Below are 22,039 nucleotides of genomic sequence, written 5' to 3'. Positions count from 1 at the left end.
GAAAAATAAAACAAAAACGGTACCATTAGTACCAGGCACGTGACGAAAACGTGCGCATGTACTGAACAAAAAGCTCAACGTAAACAGGCGGGTGCGCACGGCCTTAACCTGCGCATAAACTTGCAGTGGAATAACCGCGTCCGTGTGCTGAAGAGGAGGGAAATAAAAGGAAAGACACGAGAGAGAGAGAGAGAGAGAGAGAGAGTAAAAGGGAGAGAAATTGTGCATGCCTCACTGAGTTGGATTAACCGAGTCAAAGACAAAAACAACAACCACCACAACAACAAACAACCAAAGAGGGCTTAGGCTAAAATCACCCTCACCAAAAAAAAAAAACAGAGTGTGTGCGTGTGGGTGGGGGTGAGGGGTGTGGCAATAGCCAAAAAATGGAGAACAAGAAGGAGATTATTACTAGTACTTGTCTTTCTCTAATCCTTTACCCCCCTCATTCTTCTTTCTCTAACCCTAACTTTCTTATTCTCTCTAAACTAGTTATAACCTTAACCAAACACCACCAAATCTTTCTACCTCTTTTACTTCTCTCTCTCTTCTCTCCTTATTCTCGTCTTCTCTTCTCGTTGCTTTTTTCACTCTGCGCCTCCGTTCTCCTCTGGTAACATTCTTTGTTTTCTTCTCTTTTTTTGGGGGATTTATCTGTTTGTGATGATCGATCAATGCATGATTCTATTGTGTGTTTTCTGCATATTTTCTCGTGGGTTTTGTTTTGGTTGATTGATTTGTGTTATTTTTGAATGTTTTTAGTGTCTCCGGTTAGGATTCACGGGAATTGAGTTAGTGTTGTTTTATGGGGTCCTGTTTGGTTGCAATTGTGTGTTTCCTTTGATTCATAAGTGTTCAGTTGCTGCTGCGATTTGTCAATTGGTTTTATTGATGGGTCATTGTGCTTGGTTAGATGTCACACCGATTTGTTCAAGTTTTCATTTCACTGGGCTTTGACTTTTATATGGTTAAATTTTGTACAATTTCCCCTATTGATTTTCAATTATCGAGTAGTTTGGTGCTTTATCTTGTATCTGCCTGCCTATCTTATGAGGTTTTGTTTTCCTGTGTTTTGGGTTCTTTGCTGTTTTATTGTTGAGCTTGATGCCAGCAGACTGCGTCATTGTTTGTGATGAGTTTTTTTTTTTATTATTATCATTTCTATCTTAGAATTCCGCTTACTTTATTTGGTTTTAGTTCCAAGATTTATTGCTTGTATCTTCCGTTTTGGAATGACTTCTCTGGATGCTATGCCTTGAATGCTTTACTCTTCTATTCCCTCTCGCATCAGTTTTCCACTCTCATGGTTATTCTAATGTGATGAGAAAGTAATATGCATGTTAGTTCTTTTTCAGGGTTTATCCAATATAATTGCTTAGGTTTTTGATGCAGGTTTTACGAAAGCCATCTTTGGAATAGGTGGTTATTATGACTTTGTGCTTATCTGACTTGAAGCAACAATGAGTGGGTAGTTTTTCACCACATGGAAGAGTTGGGTCTTGTTCAGTTTGATGCCATGGGAAGCACAGTAAGAAAGAAGAGGAGTCAAATTTCTCGCCGACCTAAGGATTCCCAGACATTTACCGACAATTATGATCGTTCATCATTATCGATATCACCACCTTCAGATGACATGAGCAAGGCTTCCAGTGATGAGAATGCTGATAATTGTAGGAGGAAAGAATTTGGTCTTAATCAATCCGTGTCCAGGGTTTCTTCGGCTACTACTAGAGCAGAAAGAAAAGGAGCATTTTCTGACAGTCACTCAAGGAGAAGTGTGATTAACAATAAAACTTCTCGTGAAGGTGCTCTTGCCCCTGCGAATTGGAGAAGCAAAAGCAAGCTGAAGGAATGCATGGATGTGGAGTCTAGAACTGCAAATATGTATTGTGGAAGGAATGGTGAAAGTTGGAGTTCAGAGCAGTCAGGAGTGAGTTTAGATGTTTTAGGAAATGAAAGCAAGTTTAAAAAGGTCAAGTTTAAGGTTGGTGATGTGACACACACAATTAATGCCAACTCGACTACTAATGGCGTGCCTTCTACAAAGAATCCCCGATTCTCAGACACCTCCAACACAAGGCAGAAACTTAGTCTTCAGGTGTTCTTGTCATCTTGACCGCTTGAATTATGGCGACCTCTTAATTCTTGCATGCATATTCATGCATTGCATTTGCTTTTGGACGTTCACTTTGACCAAATACCAATTTAAATGCATTGCATTTCCTTTTGGACGTTCACTTTGACCAAATACCAATTTAAATGTCAAGTATTTTTTTTAATTACCTTTGGGAAATCACACACCTCCTAACAGTGCACCTGAAGGTTTGTATCTGTGTCTGTTGCACCAATTTTAACTTATATATTTATTTTTAACTTAAAGTAAGAATTACCTATCTCTTAATAGCGTGCCGGAAGGTTTGTACTGGTTGTTGGAGGTGTATAACTTCAAGAACTTCCACGTAGAGTTTGCAATACTTTATAGAACTACTCGCATGGTAATTTGACCAATTCTTCATCATTACTTGCATTTTTTGGATCAGTTGTTGACACCAATTTTCAGCTTGCGCACATAGATTTGTTTATGTGGGTTTATTTGGCATCCTTTTTGTCTTCACTTTTATGGAAGAATATCTACCACATTAATGTGTATTATCTCAGTATCTCACCTAATAAGTGATCTCATTATTGAGTAATGTTAGAATCTGTTGTAATCTCATTATTTTAAATTATTTTATTGCAGGGGAATTTAGAGGAGGAACGTTTTGTTTCAGGTAAGAGGCCAGGTTTGCAAGGAGTTCCTTGGAAGGAATTCTCTAGAGGAGGGTTTAGTCTCGGGAAAGAGGATTTTTTAATGGGGAAGACTTTGGGCAAAAATACTGCTGGGAAACAAGGAAATAAGTACGAACGTAAGAACAGGCGGGCCCCCAAGAGGCATGTTCTGGATGGGGAATTTGGTGAGGATGACGATGACGACGAGATCCGATACCTAGAGAAACTCAAGTTAAAAGTCCCATCAAGACATAAGGAAGATGATGGAAATGATGATGATGAATCAAGTAAGAAACAACGAAAACTTTCCACCCTGGGAAGCATTGGTGCTTCGAGGCTGGTTAAAGATGGGAAAAAAATATCCAGATCAGACCAAGCACCAGAGGATGAAGATTACGAGGCAGAAGAACCATTATCTGATGGTGAGTTTGCAGGTAGTAAGAAGAAGCAGAAAAAGGAATATGTTGAGTCATTGACAGATGGTAAGAGGGAGCTGACTTTAACTAAGCGTCAACGGGCTCTTCAGTCAAGCAAAGATGGCTCTTCTGTTCCTGATGCTAACTTAATTGAGTTTCCAAATGGATTACCACCTGCACCATCAAAAAGTGAGAATGAATCGCTTCCATATGTGTTTTATTGTCCGTTAGAACTCTAGTTTCTTATTAATTGTAGCTTTCCTCTTGTGATTGCTTGTTCTTGTTCATTCCAGAGCAAAAGGAGAAACTTACGGAGGTCGAGCAGCAATCAAAGAAAGCTGAGGCCGCTCAGAGACGAAGATTGCAGGTTGAGAAGGCTGCTAGGGAATCTGAGGTTTGTTTTTGTGTATATACAGTTGTATGCCATATGCATGGAGATCCACGAAGGTTAAACAGGCATATGCTTTATTTTTTCTTAGTTTTGATTTTGTAGGCTGAAGCTGTAAGGCTTTATTTTTTCTTGGTTTTGATTTTGTAGGCTGAAGCTATAAGAAAAATTCTTGGTCAAGATTCCAGCAGAAAAAAACGAGAAGAGAAAATGAAGAAGCGTCTGGAAGAGTTGGCACAGGTATCCGCAATTGTCTGGTAAACTTCATAGTGTCTTGTACAAAGCTGCGTTCAAATTTCTCACATTTTCATGTTTAGGAGAAGGCTACCAACGCCGAGATGCATGCATCGAGTACCATCAGATGGGTCATGGGTCCTACAGGGACTGTGGTGACATTTCCCAAAGAAATGGGTCTCCCTAGTATATTCGACTCTAAACCCTGCAGGTTTTGTTTTCTTCTGCAAATTGAAAATTCATGCCAAAGCACCAAATTTACTAGGCCAAACTGATATCAACAATTGCTTATTGATGATATGAATTCTCTCCGAATGTGCAGCTATCCTCCTCCAAGAGAGAAGTGCGCGGGCCCTTCTTGTACTAACCCATACAAGTATCGAGATTCCAAGTCGAAGCTTCCGCTTTGCAGTCTACAGTGCTACAAGGCAATTCAGCAACAGAGCCAGCATGAAACTAACTGACGATGCTTAAAGATATATCTGCATAGCCATGTTAATATATCATATAACTATTGGGGCCAGGCTAGCAAAGAGGCATTTTTTATTCAGTATAGAGGGATTATACAGATATGGATGGTTCATTTTCTGTCATCTATAGCTTAAGGATATTCAAAAAAAAAAAAAAAAACTATAGCTTAAGGGTTGATTAATGGAAATTTGTCTTCAATTGAATGGGAATGATGTTACTGAGAGCTTTCAATTTAATCAAAATGATGTTACTGATTAATTCCTCGTTTTTTTTCCGTACTTGATAAAGAATTCCCCCTGCCTTCTTAAGTCTACTGGTTGAGTGCAAGTAATGTTTCTTGAAGTAATGTTCTTATGGATTTTTCATGGCCATTCGATGATGGTGTGACTTGGTGACGGTCCATCCAACACAATCATGAAATGAGTAAATTATAAATTATCGTTCTACAAAACAAATTAAATGATCCTTCTAGTTTTAAAAACTAATTAATTTGTGTTTTTCATTTATTCTATCTTTTTTAACTTAATGAATTTATTTGTTTTGAGAACTAAGAAGATTGAAAAAAAAAACAAATGGATAACATAGAAATAGTGATGAGAAAAGAAGTCATTTTTTAAAAAAAATAAAGTAATATTAAATTAAGTTCGGTCAACATTTATTAAAAGATTAATTAATTAGTTTTAAAACCGTTTGTAAGACTATAGGGATTATTTTAATAATAATTTACTAAAAAAGATGGGACTCCCTTGATTCTTAAGAAACTCTCATGCTTTTCTTTTTACTGCAGTTCCAATTCAAATTGCCAATTTCCTTTTCTTTATCATCTTTCCATTTTACTAAATAGTCTCCGTTAAACAATTATATTGGGAATGAGGAGTAAACTTTTACCTTTGCTCTCGCTCTCCTCTTCCAAAAGAAATCCTGCAATGTTTCTTGCTTTCATAATTACTTTAAGGTTATTTACTTCTATATAAGTTAATTCTCTCCTTATGGGGAGTAAGATTCTTGCTTCTTCTTTTTCTTTTTCTTTTTTTTTTATCGCAAAAGAAATTAATCATAAGTGGTCGCTTTTAGGATGTTCACGCCTATGACATGCAAACAAACATGGGGCTATTTTTTTTTATTGGCTTATTAGATTTTTTTTTTAAAAAAAATATTGGTAAAGTAACATTGTTTATACGTATTGTAATTGGAAAACACAACATTTATAACTCGTTACTATTCATAATAATGATATCTAAATTTTTTTATTGAATGAGCAGGAGAGAGGAGAGAAAAAAAAAAACCTTAAAGAAATATCGAAACTCTAATTACAACACAACCGGTATCATAATAAAAATCTCAACGAGATGAATCCAGCAACACCAAGAAATGATACCAACAATGACTCGGAAAGGCCTTACTTGTCGTCAAAGATAAATGAGCCACACACCGTTTTTGAATGACAAGTGCAGCACACTTGGTTCACCATTGATGATCTCTTCTTAATGTCGTTGCATTCCTTTCCCAATATCTTTCTATAATATCAATGATGTTGCAATTGAACTTCTAGTGTGTCTTCGAGGTTGTTTTTTTTTTTCTTTTCTCTCTTATCTCTCTTGCCAATTTTTATTTAGATGTTATTAATATAAATAGCAACAAGTTATAAATGTTGTATTTTTCAATTGCAATATGTGCAAACTATGTTTTTTTATCATTTTTTTTCAATTGTGCTATTCCGCTAATATTTTTAATTTACAGTGCTATTTTTTTTATAAAAAAACCCCAAACATAGTGATTATATTTGATTATTGTGTGTTTAATATTATGATACATGATACTTTTTAAAATAATTTTTTACTTAAAAATATATTAAAATAATTTTTCTTAAGATTTTTTTTATATTAGTACATAAAATCATAAAAAACATTAAAAAAATTAATTTGATATTTTTTAAATGAAATATATGTTAAAAGATACCCAAAATCAGTTTTTTTTTCTCATGAGAAAAGAGTATATCTTATCATGCAGGATTAAAAAAAACTTAAAAAAGATTGATAGAATAAATTTGTTACATGTTAGTAACTACGATACATTAACAAAGAGAAATCAAATATTAATTTATTTGTTTTTTTTTATTGGAAAGGAACACACCACGAATGGCCGAGTACCAAACAGTTGTATTGGAAGAAGAAAAAAATCCACTAGGAATGATGCTGCAAGGAAAAAAAAAAAAAAAGGAAGTAAAAGGCAAACGGGTCAAAGAAATAGCGGACAGATACCACCCGTTTGGCAAACGGGTCAAAGACAGACCCAGAATGAAGATATTCAGCAAGTCTCAGTCTCTGTTGTAGCCGAGGCGTTATCATCCGTTTTTTAGCTGAGCTCTCAGGCACACACTAGCAATATCATCAACTACCTCCTCCTCTAGCCCTAAGATTTTTATAGGATAAGGCGCTAATACTAGTTGATTCGAAACACTAAAAAATAATCTTAGAAATGGCACACTCATGCGTCTCCTCATCGGCCTCTTCCCTCAGATTCAGCTCTCTTCCCTTCTCGCCAAACCCTTCAGTCGGCTCAGCTCCTGATACCCACAAGCTCGCTTTCGCCTTCCACCCTCTCCGTTCCAGGTTAATCCTCCTCCCTTTTTTATTACTGATTTATCTGTAACGTTTTTTTTTTTGGGGGTCAAGAAAATTTAGCAATATTAAAGAAAATTAGGACTAGGATGTTTGCTGATTACTCGATGATTTTACTGCTATTATCATTATTTTTGGATTCACTGGAGTAATAAAAAAAAAGTGAAGCTTTTTTCATTTTGTTAAAGAAAGTTATTTTCTTTTTTAAAATCTGTAAGGAAACAGAGGGTTTTAGGGTCGGATTTAAGCTCTACTAGAAAATCCTCTTTTGAGCACTGATAATTGCTATCATTAGACAAGGATGCTAGAATAATTTTACGTCTTTTAAAAAAAAATGTTTCATCTTTGCCATAGATAGTCGAGAAATTCAAGTGTCCTTGTTCTCTACTTGTGTTGCAGGAAATTGAGAAAGTTAGTCAGTGATAGGAAGACTATCCAGACATCTTCACCGAAGGCTGTTTACTCTGGTGAGTTTTGGGCGCCTGAGAGAAGTTCGCGACAGGGGATTTGGTCTATAAGGTAGGCAGGGTTTATTAGAGACTTTACACCTTTTAACTTGCTGTTTTCATTTTGCTTGATGTGCTAATAAATGGAGAAAAAAAAATGTGGAACTGGTTTTCTAGGGATGATGTGCAAATCCCTTCTTCACCCTACTTCCCTGCCTATGCCAATGGAGCTCAAGCTCAAGGACCACCACCGATGGTGCATGAACGGTTCCAGAGTGTTATCAGTCAGCTTTTTCAACATGTAAGTGAATAGGTTAAACATCTTCCTGTGCTTGCTTATCGTCTAACATTGAATGCTTGGTTGTTTTTATATAACGTTTGATTTTGTTGTTGTTTGAATTCCTAGAGAATTATACGCTGTGGTGGAGCTGTTGATGATGATATGGCAAACATTATTGTTGCTCAACTTCTCTATCTCGATGCTGTTGATCCCAACAAGGTGAGTTTAGTGACTTTTCATTGTGGCTGGCTTGTTTCTTATCTATCATTGTCAACTTCATTTCAATTTCCATTTGCTTCTGAACCTCCAACAGCATTAAAGTTTATGATCTTATCTCGCCATTGTTAACTGAATTTAGTCAAGATATATAACTACAACACATGCACGTGCACCAACACAACCACATGAACCTGTTTTAACATTGTCCTTTTATCTGAAGAAATGGGGAAGCAGTTTACTAATTAGGGCATGCTTTTTCTTCCAAGCAGGATATTGTTATGTATGTGAATTCTCCTGGAGGATCAGTTACAGCTGGTAATTCTTTTTTAGATTGAAGTGTTCTTTTATTTGTTACCTTTTTCCCAGTTACCTGGGCGTGTGAAGGAGTGTTGTTTTTATTTTTTTGAACTCTCTCTCACATGTTCTCTTCTGTACTTTTTCTTAGGCATGGCGATATTTGACACGATGAGGCATATCCGACCTGATGTCTCCACTGTCTGTGTTGGACTGGCAGCTAGGTACAAGATTCTTTCTTGTCATTTATACCTTAACAGCTAAATGAATCACTGGTTTTTACTACATTTTTCCTACTACTTGTGCCTTTGTTGCGTGATGAATCAATATAGACTGATTTATTGCTTCTTTTATTCATCATTTGTTTGCAGAAATAGTTGTTTTAAAGGAACGTAATTGAATTATTAACAGTAGCTTTTCTATCATAGATTGGATTCAACTATTCTAACCTTGCTGTCCCATGAGTGAAGCAGCATTGGTTTTGGAACTTCTATGGATACTCTGTGATGTAGATTGCTGGTCTTGTTTAAGTGTAATGTTTATTGATGACTAGAGAATTATATGGGTACCTTCTCAGTAGATGCATGGGTACCATGGGAATAACTTAAATAATTTGGTGTCAAAATCTTGAGCTAATGGCAGTTGATCAACATTGATGTTCTTATGATAGATCCTTGGGAACGATAATTACTAGGTGAGGTCAACCCACCATTAGACCACACTTAAAGGTCTGTGAGACTTGCCCTCTTATTAGTGTGGGGTAACGGTAAGCCATGCTCACCCAATGATTTTTCCTTGATAACACAGTTGAGCTAGATGCTTCACTGTCAATGATGCATAAAATGAAATTTGTGTAGGATCTGAGAAACCGCCTTTTCGTGGACAAGAATCAAAGTCAACACTTCTTGAGGTCTAATAATTATTTGTGCTATTGCTTGTGTGTGCAATTTGGTCTGGTATCCTGTCTATTATGCGCTGTGTGTGGCTGCTTGCATTTTCCTTTTGATGATTATCATGTATATCCCTGGAGTTAGAGTGTGTGCATCCTTAGCAGGGATTCAATGATGGATATGCAACTTCTCAGCATAAATGAAGTCTTTGCCTGTGAATTCTATGTTGTATTTTTTTTCCCAGTTAAGGACTGCTGATAGTTGTCAAAACTACTGCCACACTTCCTCTTCCAGGCTGAGGATTTAGTATACTAAACTCTGCACTTGATCCTTTTCCAATCACTTCTTATGAATAGAGTGCTTATAGAACCACTAGCATTCTGTATTAAGTGTAAAAAAATTATTTTAAGATATATGCTGCTAAAATAGTGGGAAAGGGAAAATAATTTTCGTTTAAGAATACCATTTAATTTTCACATGGCATTCTTGAACATTTTCCATTACTAAAATTATCTGTCTTTTGTTCTCTTTATTTTGGTTAAACAGTATGGGGGCTTTTCTGCTTAGTGCTGGGACCAAAGGTAAAATGCCCATTACTTGTTGATTTAAAGTTTGAATCTGTGGTTGCTGCTTCAAAATTTACTGAATATGTTTCTCTTTTCCTATGTGACTGAAGGAAAAAGATACAGCTTGCCAAATTCAAGGATAATGATCCATCAGCCTCTTGGTGGAGCTCAAGGTGGGCAATCTGACATAGATATCCAGGTATGCATTCTTTTTCTCCCAGACTTGTATTTGCTTGTGATTTGTGAAGCTTTTTTAACAGGTATATCCTAGTGCTTCTGATTTATAGCCATTCCTATTTCCTGACACGAACTAGGTCTTGATCTGAAATGATTTCTTTGTTGTGTTATGGGAGACCTATTGGTTCCCGGCACACTTTCTCATATCTTAAATCGGCATAATTTTCAGGCAAACGAAATGTTGCATCACAAGGCAAACCTAAATGGGTATCTCGCCTACCACACTGGTCAAAGTCTTGAGAAGATCAACCAGGATACAGATCGTGATTACTTCATGAGTGCGAAAGAAGCCAAGGACTATGGGCTCATTGATGGTGTTATCTTGAATCCTCTCAAGGTTCTCCAGCCTCTTGCAGCTGCAGCAGATCAACAATGACACGTCTAGCGTGTAAAATTCTCGGTTGTTGTTACTTTAAATTGTAGAGTTGAATGAGATTGATCAAGGAAGACCCTGAGTTTGTTTTTATGATCAAGAATATTGATATCTATGCTCCAGGGAATTATAGAACATGCTTTTCTGGTAGTTCAGGGCCTTCAGGCAGAGCCTTTTCTCCACACTGCGCTTCTCTCTCATAAACTGTTTCTTTTTGGGCGAGTTTTAGTTTAACTAAATCCTGAGAAAGAGATTGAACAAGCCCGACAAACTCATCCAGTTAATTATTTCGTAAGCCACTCATATACCCCTGAAATATATAGAAGTTTTCGAGATATTCCTTGAATGGTCAAACATTTTCAGTCTATGTTACTATGTTTACAGTTCCAATGTTTCCCTTGCGTTACATGAGGTTGGGTTTGGAATAACATATAGGGCACAAGGGATATGCATTGGACAAAAAATATCATGTTTGGTTTCCGAGACTTTTCTCTCTCTTTCCAGGGCTCGTAATTCGGATGGCGGGTTTGACATGCTAACTCAAGTTGAAGCGAATTTTTTTTATTATAGTTGGTTTTTTTAATTTTATCATTTGACATTTGATTACCTGAAAATTAATTTTTTTAAATATTTTTTTTGTGCAAGTTATTATGATCAGTTTTATTTTAAATTGGCATGTTTATCATCATTTTTTTTTGTGCTCATATAATTAAATAAAACCAGCTTATTAGACTTAGACGATTCTACGAGTCAATGATTTTTCTCATTTCTTTAAAATACACTAACAACATCTAAAAATCTTTTTTATATTAAAAAAATTTAAATCAGTCCATCGTATATTGCGACACCAATCATAATCATTTCATTGTTGAATTTAGAAAATATATGAATTTGAATTTCAAGATAAAAAAAACTTTAAAATTGAATATTGTGTTTAGTTTTTTCGTTGAAAAATGAATTTTTATGGTAGATTTGTGTTTACAAGGGTAAGATATGAAAATGGGGATTTTATATTTTGCAGCCATCCCTCGCTGGAATTCCACTCTTGCTTGGGCAAGGTTGAAGAAGTCATTGAATGACACGTCATTTGCAAGAACAACGCTTCATCCATGTCTGCATGGTTGGTCTTGGAGTAAGGCCCAGACAAGCTTGGGGTCAACTCCAAGCCCTTACTGTTTTCTTCTTCTTCTTTTCATAAGATTTTCCTGTTTTTTTTAAAAAACATTTTCCTGCATTGAATTTATAAATTTTAATTTTATTACTTATATATGCTAGAAAATGTACAATAAACTTTGTTTTTTTTTTACCAATCTATTTTTATATGATTTTACATGTATAAAATTTATTACATGTATAATTATAATATAAAATATGCATAACAAATAATTATAATATAAAAAATAAAACCATTTAAAAGTATTTAATAAATAGCATGCATAACAAAGATATATGAGGGAAAATAGATTTTGTTTTTGTATTTTATTTCGACTCGCCCTAGTACTAAACAAAGACAGAAACAAAAAAAAGTTCATATATCGTACCTTATAAAAGACTTGTATGATATATATATATATATATATATATATATATATATATATATATATATATAAAAAAAAAAATGCAGACACGTGATTAAATTGATATGGGACATGTGACAAGTTGAGGCGTTTTTGAGGCTGACGCCAATCCTTTCCCCAACAAAAGAAAAGTATCCGTTGAATTCGCCTTGTCTACAGCAAAATCTGCGACTGCTAACACGCTCGAAGACATAGAGCAAAGCACCATTATGTTTTGACAAGGGCGATGCTTAGCATTGCTCAATCAAAGCTGCACAACAAGGCACTTCCAAAAAGCCAAACATCTCTCCCACCAAATCACCCACTCACCAAAAAGTAACAGAGAGAGAGAGACTTATCTCTTAAGATATCTTTAAGCACTCACTCGTGAACCTCGTGCCTTGTTTAATTTTAAATACAAAAACACACACCCAACAACCAAACACAGGAGGCCGCCCCCCCCCCCCCCCCCCCCCCCTCTCTCCTCCTTCACTGTGAAAGATGTGGGTTCCTCGTCTGTCAGGAGCATTTAGTCTGAATCTCAAGAAACCTAATTATAAAAGATGATATATTACTCCACTACCTTCTGTGTTAGTGTGCAACTTCATTACTACTTTACTCACTTGGAAGAAAACAACTACCACTAGAAGTGCCCTATATTATACATGGACATTTTTAACTACATTTTTCCCCAAAAGGCGAAAAAAAATATAAAAAAACAACTAGAATCAAGAAGGGACAACAGGAATCCTTTCATCGAAAAAATTGCCCCTCACGAAGCTAGTGAAAGATGAAGATGTGGGGAGCTCTTCTAGTTCATCAAAGAAGTCATTGTTCTCTTCTGATTTGGGTGCTGAAAATGTCATCAGTCTGGAGCAACAGATGGGCTCTTCGTCGAAGACAATACCCAATGTGTCATGACTTTTCTCCGAGTTCTCAGTGAAAGGGTAGTCCTGGCTAATCATGATATCTTGAGGAATTCTTATTGGGGATTCTAAGTAGTGGAAATTGTGACCTTCACTGACATCTTCATCGGTGCTTGGCATGATGGGATGATCGTGCCTTTCTCCTGTTTCTTCTTCTGGTTTCTCTTGTTTGGGAGTTATGGGATGATCTACAAGATCAGTCGGTGGGGTTTCGGGATCTCTTGGTTGTTGGTTCACGTTAGAGTCATGGAGATCAGGACCTGGATGGTTGTGATTTGAGGTGTAAGTAACGATGAGTACCGAAGCATCTGTCCTGCATCTTTCCACTTGTTTCTTGGCTGAACAGCCCTTCGATGTACTGCACCTGTAATAGCCCCTGCATGCAGAGAGAAGCATGAAAACCAGTGACAAGTACTCTTGCTTTGTGTTGGAAAAACCATCATGGAGAAACAATGATGGAAAAAAGTAGTATTTGGAACATTTTGGCAAAATCCAAAGGATAGAGAGAAGATTTTCACTTTTTAACCCTGAAATGTAAGCTACTAAATCAACATTAGCAAAAAGTATGAGTTGCGTTGATCTACTGTAATTAAGAAGAAAAAAAACATATTAGACCATAAAGACATATATAGTGAAGAGAGAAGAGACTTGATCCAAAAATTAATGAAAGAAGATGGTAAACCTTGGATAAGGAGATCCTTTAATAGGTTTTTGCCCATATTTCCTCCAAGACCAGAAATCAGAAGGTGGCCCTTCGTTCTTTAATTTCACAGCATTTTCTCCAATCCTCACTCTAACAACAATCTTCTCAACCATCTTCCTACAAAGCAAGCACAATATTCTCAAATAAATCAGGGGTATAAAGTATAGAATAAGCCCGGGGCAGAAACATGCAACAAAATCAACATGCTTTTCAAAATAAAATTATACTTGGCGAGAATATAAAAGAAAACAAAAGCAGGAAAGAAGAGCACCAACCCACCTTCTCTTAGATGTCTGAGTTTCTGGGGTGAGTTCGGAGACATTAGAGTCCAATTTTCTAGAGGGAGAACTATCCATGACACACTTTTTGCTGCTATGCCGCTTCTTACTAACTTATGCCCGAAAATGCTTTGAAGAAACACAGAATTGCTCTGAATATTAACTAGGGGAAGTCAGTGAAAGAGGAAGGAAGAGGATTGGGATCATACTCGAATCAAATTGATTAAGAGAGAGAAAAGGGAAAGGAAAGAAGGAAGTTAGGCAATAGATGACAGGAACCTCAATTTGCTTTCTCTCATTTTTCTTTTCACACATTTATAATATATTAAAGCAATGAACAACCATGTATATATCAGCACCACCCCCACCTTGCTAAAAAATAAACCCACCCACACAGTTGCACATAAATGTCAAGATATTTGTTTCATATGGGAAAAACATGATGGCCCCCTTCCTCCCTCCACTTGATTGGCTGTAAGAAGAGCGAGACCATCTCTATGTCCATGCACATTTTGGATTTGCCATGTGGAACTCATTATCATGGCCAGCATGCCATGTAAGAAATAATTCTTCTTCTTCTTCTTCTTCTTCTTCTTCTTCTATTGTGGGTGCAGACACATTCGGGAACATGCCAAGCATAAAAAGATGCATTGCATTTGGTTACTGCTGGATTTGGTGAGGTGACAATGTCATTGCACATATTAGCAACAAGCAACCTTCCTGGGATGAACCATAAAATGTAACAGGACAAGTTTAATTAAGAGAGGTTTTCCTAATTTTGCCCAAGCAGGGCTGCCCTATGCCCTCTTTCTGATAAACCTATGAGATGAGGTGAAGGGCAAACTTAATGGAGATAGATAGGTTGGTAGAACTGAGCTGCAAAAGATGTTGTTAAAGATAAAATCTATTTATTTTTATTTTAAATTAAATTTTTAAATATTTTTACATCTTTTGATCTATAGTATTTCTGAATTATTTCAATATATTAACATTAAAAATAAATTTTTAAAATAAAAAAATATTATTTAATATATATATATATAAATTTTCATAAACAAATTTACCACACTCTTGAGTATTCTTTAAAAAAGTTAGCGGTAATCTAGAGGGGTATAATTCAAATTAAACTTTGAATTTGTTTTTAGAGAACATTAGCTTGAGTTACAGAAATCTCATATTCATTAAAAATTTATATATTTATTAATTTTAAAATTTATAAGATTAATTACAAGCTAATCTAAACATCAATATTAAACATATATATATATATATATATGTATATGTATATGTATAGCTGCCGGCTGCAGGACATGACACTCTCCTACCCCTGTGGCCCGGGAACTGAGAAACGAGTTCAGATAAATGCAAGCACGGGCAGTCTGCCATTAAAAATTGTTCTGATCTCACTGGGTGGCGCTGATGTAGAAACTTTAACCACTGAGATAAGGATAACGACGTAATTAATGTTTTGTTCCTTTTCTTTGTTTTTTTTTCTCTCTCTCGCTAATAAAATAAAAAATTATAAAGTTGAAGCATCATGCATAGCACCGCCCGCCGCCCGCCCGCGAGTTAACTAGCCAATCCATGGATCAAAAGATCTAAAAATAAGATAAAAAGGAGCAGCACTTTTGAGGACAGGTGGACACACAAGACGATCTGAAAAGCAACAAGAAAACAAAGAGCACATCTGTATTTTGTTGTAGAATCACGGTTTAACTATAAAATTTGTCTTAAGAGTACAGGCCTTCGAAGACACCACTTCGAGTCGTACGGTCTGCTTGAGTATCTATTAAACAGTCATGATGTGGAATCACTCTCATTTGAAGTGTTAGTATCTCAGCTAAATTGATCCAAAACATAACAAATCTATTAAATAAATAAAAAACAATTTCAAAGGGACATAAAAAAAAATTAATATTTTAGAATTTTCCAAATGCACTGTGAATTATTTTTGAAAGCTTCTCTCTCTTCAATTTTAGTTAAAAAAGAGTCTTCAAAAAGAAAAGAAAACAACCTTTTAAATTTGTGTGCTCTCTCCTACAAATAATAATTAAAAAAAACCAAGAAAAGAAAACACACCCCCTCCCCAAAAATATATATATATATATATAATTACCCTGATTTAATTGTATTAGCAGCAATGGCCATATGGGGTGGGTGTTGGGTGAAAGTAATTATTTTTTAAAATGTTTTCACTTGAAAATTATTAAAATAATATTTTTTTTATTTTTTAAAATAAACACAAAACGATTCAAAAATATTAAAAAATATTAATTTTAAATAAAAAAATTATGAAACATGGGTTGCAATATCTATAAAAACCTTCAATCACTCTCTTAAAAAATAAGTGGATGGATGTTTAGTAGATTAGTTCGGTAGTTAAAGAGATTTCTTCTATTCTTTAACTTTTTTTATCATTTAAAAAATTTAGTTTTAATTGACACACATATAATACTTTTATTATTGAAAAAAGAAACTACATCTAAAATAAACATCTCAAGCAACGTGTCATTTAGTCAAATACAATGAGAAACAAACAAAATAGTGTGAAATTAGTTAAGAAAATGAGTGAATAGTCAGATTGCAGTCATTCAACCACAACACCATAGTTCCATTGCAGTTTAGAAATCCGCACCATGAGAGGTAAATAATTTTGAAAGCATCCTCGAGACATTTATGGAATTGATGTTATTAAGGAAGACATGGAAAGTGATTGATCTTCTAAATTTTGAGCCGAGTCTTCTTCTGGTTGGTTAGGACTCCAAATTATTTTGCATGGAACAAGCAAACTTCTAGTTGGTAGGGCTTCTTGCCCAACCTTACTAGTAATTTTAATGCAGTTTGTTTTCTCGGTCACGATTATCCAAAATGCTTGAAATTTGGATAAAAAACTGTTATAATTAATGGTTGTATATGTAAAATGAACCCAAACCCCTCCCTCTCAAAATAGACCAGAAAAATCCCTCAAAATAGGCCCACCAAAAACACCTTTTAGGCTCGAGCTAGGTATCTCGAACTCAAAGTACGACAGGAGCCATGGAAAGTGGGCTCGGGTATGGTAACTAGAACCCAACTCCCTAGAAGGCATGAGCTTGAGCAAGAAGCCCGAGCCCATGCAATGCTTACACCTAGTATGGGCATGATATACCTAGCATCACCATGGGCTTAGGCTTCTACGCCCGAGCCTCATGTGCCCAGACTGGAGAGTGCGCCCTGAACCCAACATGTTTGGGTCCAAGCAGCGCATTTGAACTCATTTCTTACCTCTAATACGCCTGAGCTCAGCGTGTTTGGGTCCTAGCAGCGCACCTAAACCCACTTTCACCTCTCATCGGCTCAGACTGTTACACCCGAGCCCAACATGTTTGGGTCTACGCAGCACACCCCAGACCCACTTTCACCCCTTATGTCCTTGGGTTGTCACAGTCAAGCCCAACGTGTTTGTGTCTTGGCAATATATCTGAACCCACTTTCACCTCTTATAGGCTCAAGTTATGAGGCACGAGCCTAACGTGTTTGGGTCCAGGCAGCGCACTCATATGCACTTTCACCTCTGATGGGCTTAGGCACCTTGCATGAGCCTAACACTCGTCGTACAGGTCTTTCAGTATTTTATATTGATCCAATACGTATTATTTTGAGTAAAATATAACTCAAAATATCATAAAGGCAAAATTATACTCTAGACCCTCCTCTTCGCAAAAAAAATAAGACTCATAGGGTATAAATACACCATGAGACCTTCAGAATAAAGGTTCACAATCTTTATTCTCTACTACATATATATTTTTAGAGCATCACTCTTTAAAATATTATTGTATTTTCTCTCTCTAAAAACATACTTATTTTAAGTATCATAGAGTTTCCACCTCCACCAAAAAAGACCTACCAAACACCGAGTGTAAGCTATCAACCACCTTAGGTAGGGATAATTGATGTGATTACTAGGACCAATTGATTGACCGATTATCCAACTCGAATACCTTATTCTTAGGCTACTTGGATTTTCTGGACATTATCAGTTTTCATTTGTTTTATATATATAGTTACGTATTAAAAACCATTATTGTAAACAACCATCATCGTCCCTGAGTATCATTTTATTATTATCCTGGGACAAAAGGAACAAAGAGAGAAATGTATTTGGTTGAAGAGACAAAAACACATATATAAAAGTAAATTTATCTCCGGGATAATTTTGGATTGAATTTTTGTACTTTCAAAACATGAGGTATATAGGGAACATGTCTCAAGAGACTTTTTTTTTTTATTCCTTAATATATCTGTAAAAAACTTTCAATTCCAAAATTATTCAACTAAAACATATAAAGATAAAAAATAGTTATTATTATAGTTTTAAAATCCAACTTGAGAATCAATTCGAGGCAAAATCTATGTCATAAGTCAGGTTAACTTAAGTTGACACAAGTTAGCGTAAGATTAAAAGTGGTTATTATCATAATTTTAAAATTTGATTCGGGGATCTACCCGAGGCAATACCCGGGTCATGAGTGGGGTTGAATGTTAACCCGGGTCAACATAAGGATAAAAGTGGTTATTATTATAGTTTTAATTATAGTTTTAAAACCTGACTCGAGGGTTAACCTAGGGTAAGGCCTGATCACATGCCAGAAGGGTCAACACAAAATAAAAATGATTATTATCATAGTTTTATTATTTGATACAGAGATCAACCTAGGGAAAAGCCCAAGTCACACATCAAGAGGGTCAACTTGGGTTGACTCATAGCAATTTAAGGATAACAATTGTTATTATCATAATTTTAAAATCCAACTCGAGGGTCAATCAAGGCAAGGCCTAGGTCATAGGTTGGGAGGGTAAATATGGGTTGACCTGATTCAACGTATAGATAACAATAATTATTATTATAGTTTTAAAACTCGACTTGAGAGTTGACCCGAGGCAAGGTTCAGGTGACGGGTTGAGAGGGTCAACCCATCAAATCAGTTTTGGTTTTGTAACTAGGGTTATTATAATATTTTTAATCTCAACACACAATATAAACTAAAATAAAAAAAACTAATTATTTTTTAAAATATGTAAGTTTAACAACAATACATATTAAAGGCAAAATAAATTTTTTATATATATTTTATTTTGTCTTATTCACCATAACCAAACATGATACAAAGACAATCATTTTATTTTGTACATCACCACCAAACATAATTTTATCTCTATCTTTTTTTCTACTTGTCTTTTTGTCTCTACTACCATTGTCTCTTCTGTCCTGAAGCAATAACCAAACGCTAACTAAGGTAGCACTTTGTTATTGTCCTGGGATGGAAGAGACAAAGACAATTGAAACATAGGAGAAAAGACAATAGAGACATAGAAGACAAGACAAATTAACATTGTGTTTTGTATTGGTTTACAAGACATGGTGATTGTCTTTGTATTCTGTTTGGTTGATGATAGACAAAACATAATAAAACATGAAAATTTTTTTATTACCCTTAATATGTATTATTGTCAAAATTATGTTTGGTAATGGTGTAGAAGATACAACTATTATCTTTGTATCTTGTTTTGTTGATAGAAGACAAAACATAAAAAAAAAAAAAATTTACTCTTAATACCAAAATTTTCAATCCCATTCTGGCTGGCATTTCATTTTTTTCATTAAGAAAAAAAAAATGGATTTTTCTATAAAAAAAAGCAAGAAAAAAAAACACTATTTGGCAAGAATAGAATGATCAGAATGAAACCAAAACATTTTGGTTAGAATTTGGCTGGAATTTTTAGAACAGGCTGGGATTATGAGTGGGATGAGATTGTTTATGTTTTTTTGAACTGGAACGAAATATACTGATCACTCCAACCATAACGGAATTGACAACCTTACTTAATACGTATAAAAAAACATATATTTTTTTTACTTTAACTTGTATTGAGTGTTGAAATTATAATAATACAATAACCCTGGTTATAAAACTCAGATTGGCTTGGGGGTTGACCTGAGATCTGAGACCCAACTAACCTGAGTTTAAGAAAAAATAGAGAAAAGATTGATCTGATCTGATCCGATAAAAACCGAGTTGATCCGGAATTAAACTTGGGTAAAAAACCCGTTGACTTTTTTTATTGTCAAAACAACTTAATCCTTTTAAAAAATAATCTGAGTTAACACGAGTTGATTCTAGTCAACTTGTTCACTTTTTTAATCCCATGACCCAGACTTTTATCTCGGGTTGATTCCTGGATCAAGTTTTAAAACTATGATAATAATTTTTTTTAGCCTTAAATGCATTGGTTGAATAATTTTGGAATAAATTTTATTTTTACAAAGATTTATTAGGGATAAAAAATAATAAATATTGTATCTGAATATATGTTTTCTTGATATCTCTTGTTTTGGAAATATATAAATTAAATTCAAAACTGTCCAATAATATTTTTTTTTCAACTAAAAATATTTATACTTTTATTATTTTTATCTTTTTATCTCAAAATAGAAATAAATATTATTCAAACGAGTGAAAATCAGCTCGCCTACCTGCCCCAACTATATTCAACAGTAAATATATATCAGGAAATTGATTGGAAGACTGGTGGTAGACGTCATGGAGACAAGCATGTTGAGGGAACTGGTCAAAATCTGCCAAGTTCGTCACACGATATAATTTGTAAGAAATTATAGGGCATCAATTACTAATACAATAATGAAATATTCTACTAACTCCAACTAGATATATATCAGGAAATATAAATAAATGACAACCCATAGAAAATTAACAACGTCGATATACTCCTCCACTCAAAATATAACACGAAAGAAGAATGATTGGCACATGTTCTCTCTACTTGTCTATCTATTCCGTTGACTTCACTAATAGATAATGCAATTAATGTAATGGGTTAATGCATGCCTCTAAAAAAAAAAAAACAATGGGATAAAATGATCTGGAACTTTTCTCTTGAAACATAACGTTTTAGAGAATTTCTCTTGGTGGCCGGTGCATAACACAAAGTTTTTGGTAGTATTTATTGCAGCTAGTTTAATAGAGAGAAACGAGGAATTTTGGATATGAGTTGGCCTCCCCCCCCCCCGGGGGGCATTTTATCCCTTTTTTTTTTGCATTTCTCCTTTCCTTTTTTTTTTTTAATTTTATTTTTTAATATTCACTTAATTTTAAATTTATCTCCATAAATTATTTTAGTTTGATTTCTATAAAATTATCCCAATATAAAATAAACATTTTAACATTTTATTTTAGCTCGATTTTACGAATATATTTTTTTTGTTATCGTTTAATTAAGTAAAAAATAGTTTTTTTAAAAAAAGCAAAGTTCTTAAGCCCACTGAAGTCCATCACCCGGATTGCGGATTTGGCCGTTTAAATCACAAAACTTGGGTCGATCCAATATATCACTGTCTCAATATTATATAAAAAAATCATCTTGATTTTCTTTTATATCTTTTATCTATTGTCCGAGTTGCCTTTAGACCCTTAAATGTTAAACGTAGACTAGGTAAGGAATCGGGTTAGGAGGCTTCAAAACTGACTTGTTGGGCTAAATTTAATGACAATGTCAAATAGTTCTTTTTGGCTTGAAATTTTTTCACTTTATTTTTATTTATTTAAGTTACGACATAGCACTATCTTGAAAACCAGTTCCTATTAATTTAAGTTTTTACTATGCTCCTCTCTCTATCATATTTTATTGTGGCTTAGAGCAGTGAATATTTTATTTTGATCACTCAAAATTATCATTGACACCAATTCCAACCACTAAAATAGTTGATATTGGTTTTAGTAAGTTTCATTCGATAAGGAGAATTTCACTTAGGTGTCAACAAATTATTGCTAAATTATGAGCTCGAGAAGATTTTTGTTTTAAGTTGATTTCGACTTTTTTTGTGGTTTTGTTATAGTTTTTAAATTTATATTTCAATTAATACCATTCTATATATTTTTTATTTTGCTTATTTAGCATTTTTTAAATAGTAGCTATTTTTTTAATTATTATTATATATATATATTTAATTTTTAAAAAGATTATTCTAAGTCATTTATAACTTTTTTTTGATGTTTTATATAGATGAACTTTATTTTTAAGAATAAAAAATATTTATTTTTAGATAACATTTCTAATATATAAAGCATTGCATAATAGTTTTTTCTCATTTACTTTATTCAATCAATTTTATATTTTTATCTATTTTTATTATCATTTAATGGAAAAAAAATAAATTTTAATATACGAATTCATTAAAAACAATTGGGTAAATGATCTGTGTTGCAATATCAAATATCTCGGCCTACTTTTATCTCTCGGGTTTTCTAGTTTTGTTTTTTTAATTATTGATGATGAATTTTATTTATTTATTTACACAAATAATTCTTAAT

General features: G+C 34.3%; 3 protein-coding genes across 5 annotated transcripts; 2 read left to right on the top strand and 1 right to left on the bottom strand.

Moving 5' to 3' along the window:
- Positions 1-149: 149 nt before the first annotated feature.
- On the top strand, positions 150-4,536 carry LOC133682725 (uncharacterized). Of its 2 annotated transcripts, none has more exons than XM_062106225.1 (7): positions 150-613; positions 1,393-2,098; positions 2,741-3,374; positions 3,479-3,579; positions 3,724-3,813; positions 3,891-4,018; positions 4,130-4,536. In XM_062106225.1, the coding sequence occupies exons 2-7, from the start codon at positions 1,484-1,486 to the stop codon at positions 4,269-4,271; spliced, it is 1,710 nt and encodes a 569-aa protein (XP_061962209.1). In that variant the 5' UTR covers positions 150-613; positions 1,393-1,483; the 3' UTR covers positions 4,272-4,536. The 2 variants fall into 2 exon arrangements, with proteins under 2 accessions (XP_061962209.1, XP_061962210.1); XM_062106226.1 differs by having other exon boundaries at positions 1,380-2,098.
- Positions 4,537-6,545: 2,009 nt separating this feature from the next.
- LOC133683103 (ATP-dependent Clp protease proteolytic subunit 5, chloroplastic) lies at positions 6,546-10,386 on the top strand. Its single transcript, XM_062106626.1, has 9 exons — positions 6,546-6,890; positions 7,299-7,418; positions 7,523-7,646; positions 7,752-7,844; positions 8,114-8,159; positions 8,290-8,362; positions 9,575-9,609; positions 9,705-9,793; positions 10,001-10,386. The coding sequence occupies exons 1-9, from the start codon at positions 6,757-6,759 to the stop codon at positions 10,205-10,207; spliced, it is 921 nt and encodes a 306-aa protein (XP_061962610.1). The 5' UTR covers positions 6,546-6,756; the 3' UTR covers positions 10,208-10,386.
- Positions 10,387-12,314: 1,928 nt separating this feature from the next.
- On the bottom strand, positions 12,315-14,485 carry LOC133681969 (probable WRKY transcription factor 65). Of its 2 annotated transcripts, none has more exons than XM_062105180.1 (3): positions 13,669-14,485; positions 13,369-13,506; positions 12,315-13,062 (listed from the first exon to the last, which is right to left on the bottom strand). In XM_062105180.1, exons 1-3 carry the CDS (start codon positions 13,743-13,745, stop codon positions 12,489-12,491), a joined length of 789 nt encoding a protein of 262 aa, XP_061961164.1. In that variant the 5' UTR covers positions 13,746-14,485; the 3' UTR covers positions 12,315-12,488. The 2 variants fall into 2 exon arrangements, with proteins under 2 accessions (XP_061961164.1, XP_061961165.1); XM_062105181.1 differs by having other exon boundaries at positions 13,369-13,502.
- Positions 14,486-22,039: the final 7,554 nt, after the last annotated feature.

The sequence above is a fragment of the Populus nigra genome, chromosome 2 (assembly GCF_951802175.1).
Source record: "Populus nigra chromosome 2, ddPopNigr1.1, whole genome shotgun sequence".
Taxonomy (NCBI): domain Eukaryota; kingdom Viridiplantae; phylum Streptophyta; class Magnoliopsida; order Malpighiales; family Salicaceae; genus Populus; species Populus nigra.
This window is presented reverse-complemented; position numbering and strand designations above follow the sequence as displayed.

Coding starts and splice junctions, on each gene's coding strand:
- LOC133682725 (XM_062106225.1), top strand. CDS start 1,484: ATGGAAGAGTTGGGTCTTGTTCAGTTTGATGCCATGGGAAGCACAGTA. Junction 3,580..3,723: donor AGGCTGCTAGGGAATCTGAG/GTTTGTTTTTGT, acceptor TTGATTTTGTAG/GCTGAAGCTATAAGAAAAAT. Junction 3,814..3,890: donor GTCTGGAAGAGTTGGCACAG/GTATCCGCAATT, acceptor TTTCATGTTTAG/GAGAAGGCTACCAACGCCGA.
- LOC133683103 (XM_062106626.1), top strand. CDS start 6,757: ATGGCACACTCATGCGTCTCCTCATCGGCCTCTTCCCTCAGATTCAGC. Junction 6,891..7,298: donor TTCCACCCTCTCCGTTCCAG/GTTAATCCTCCT, acceptor CTTGTGTTGCAG/GAAATTGAGAAAGTTAGTCA. Junction 9,610..9,704: donor GCTTAGTGCTGGGACCAAAG/GTAAAATGCCCA, acceptor ATGTGACTGAAG/GAAAAAGATACAGCTTGCCA.
- LOC133681969 (XM_062105180.1), bottom strand. CDS start 13,745: ATGGATAGTTCTCCCTCTAGAAAATTGGACTCTAATGTCTCCGAACTC. Junction 13,507..13,668: donor ACTCAGACATCTAAGAGAAG/GTGGGTTGGTGC, acceptor CTTGCTTTGTAG/GAAGATGGTTGAGAAGATTG. Junction 13,063..13,368: donor AAAGGATCTCCTTATCCAAG/GTTTACCATCTT, acceptor CTCTGCATGCAG/GGGCTATTACAGGTGCAGTA.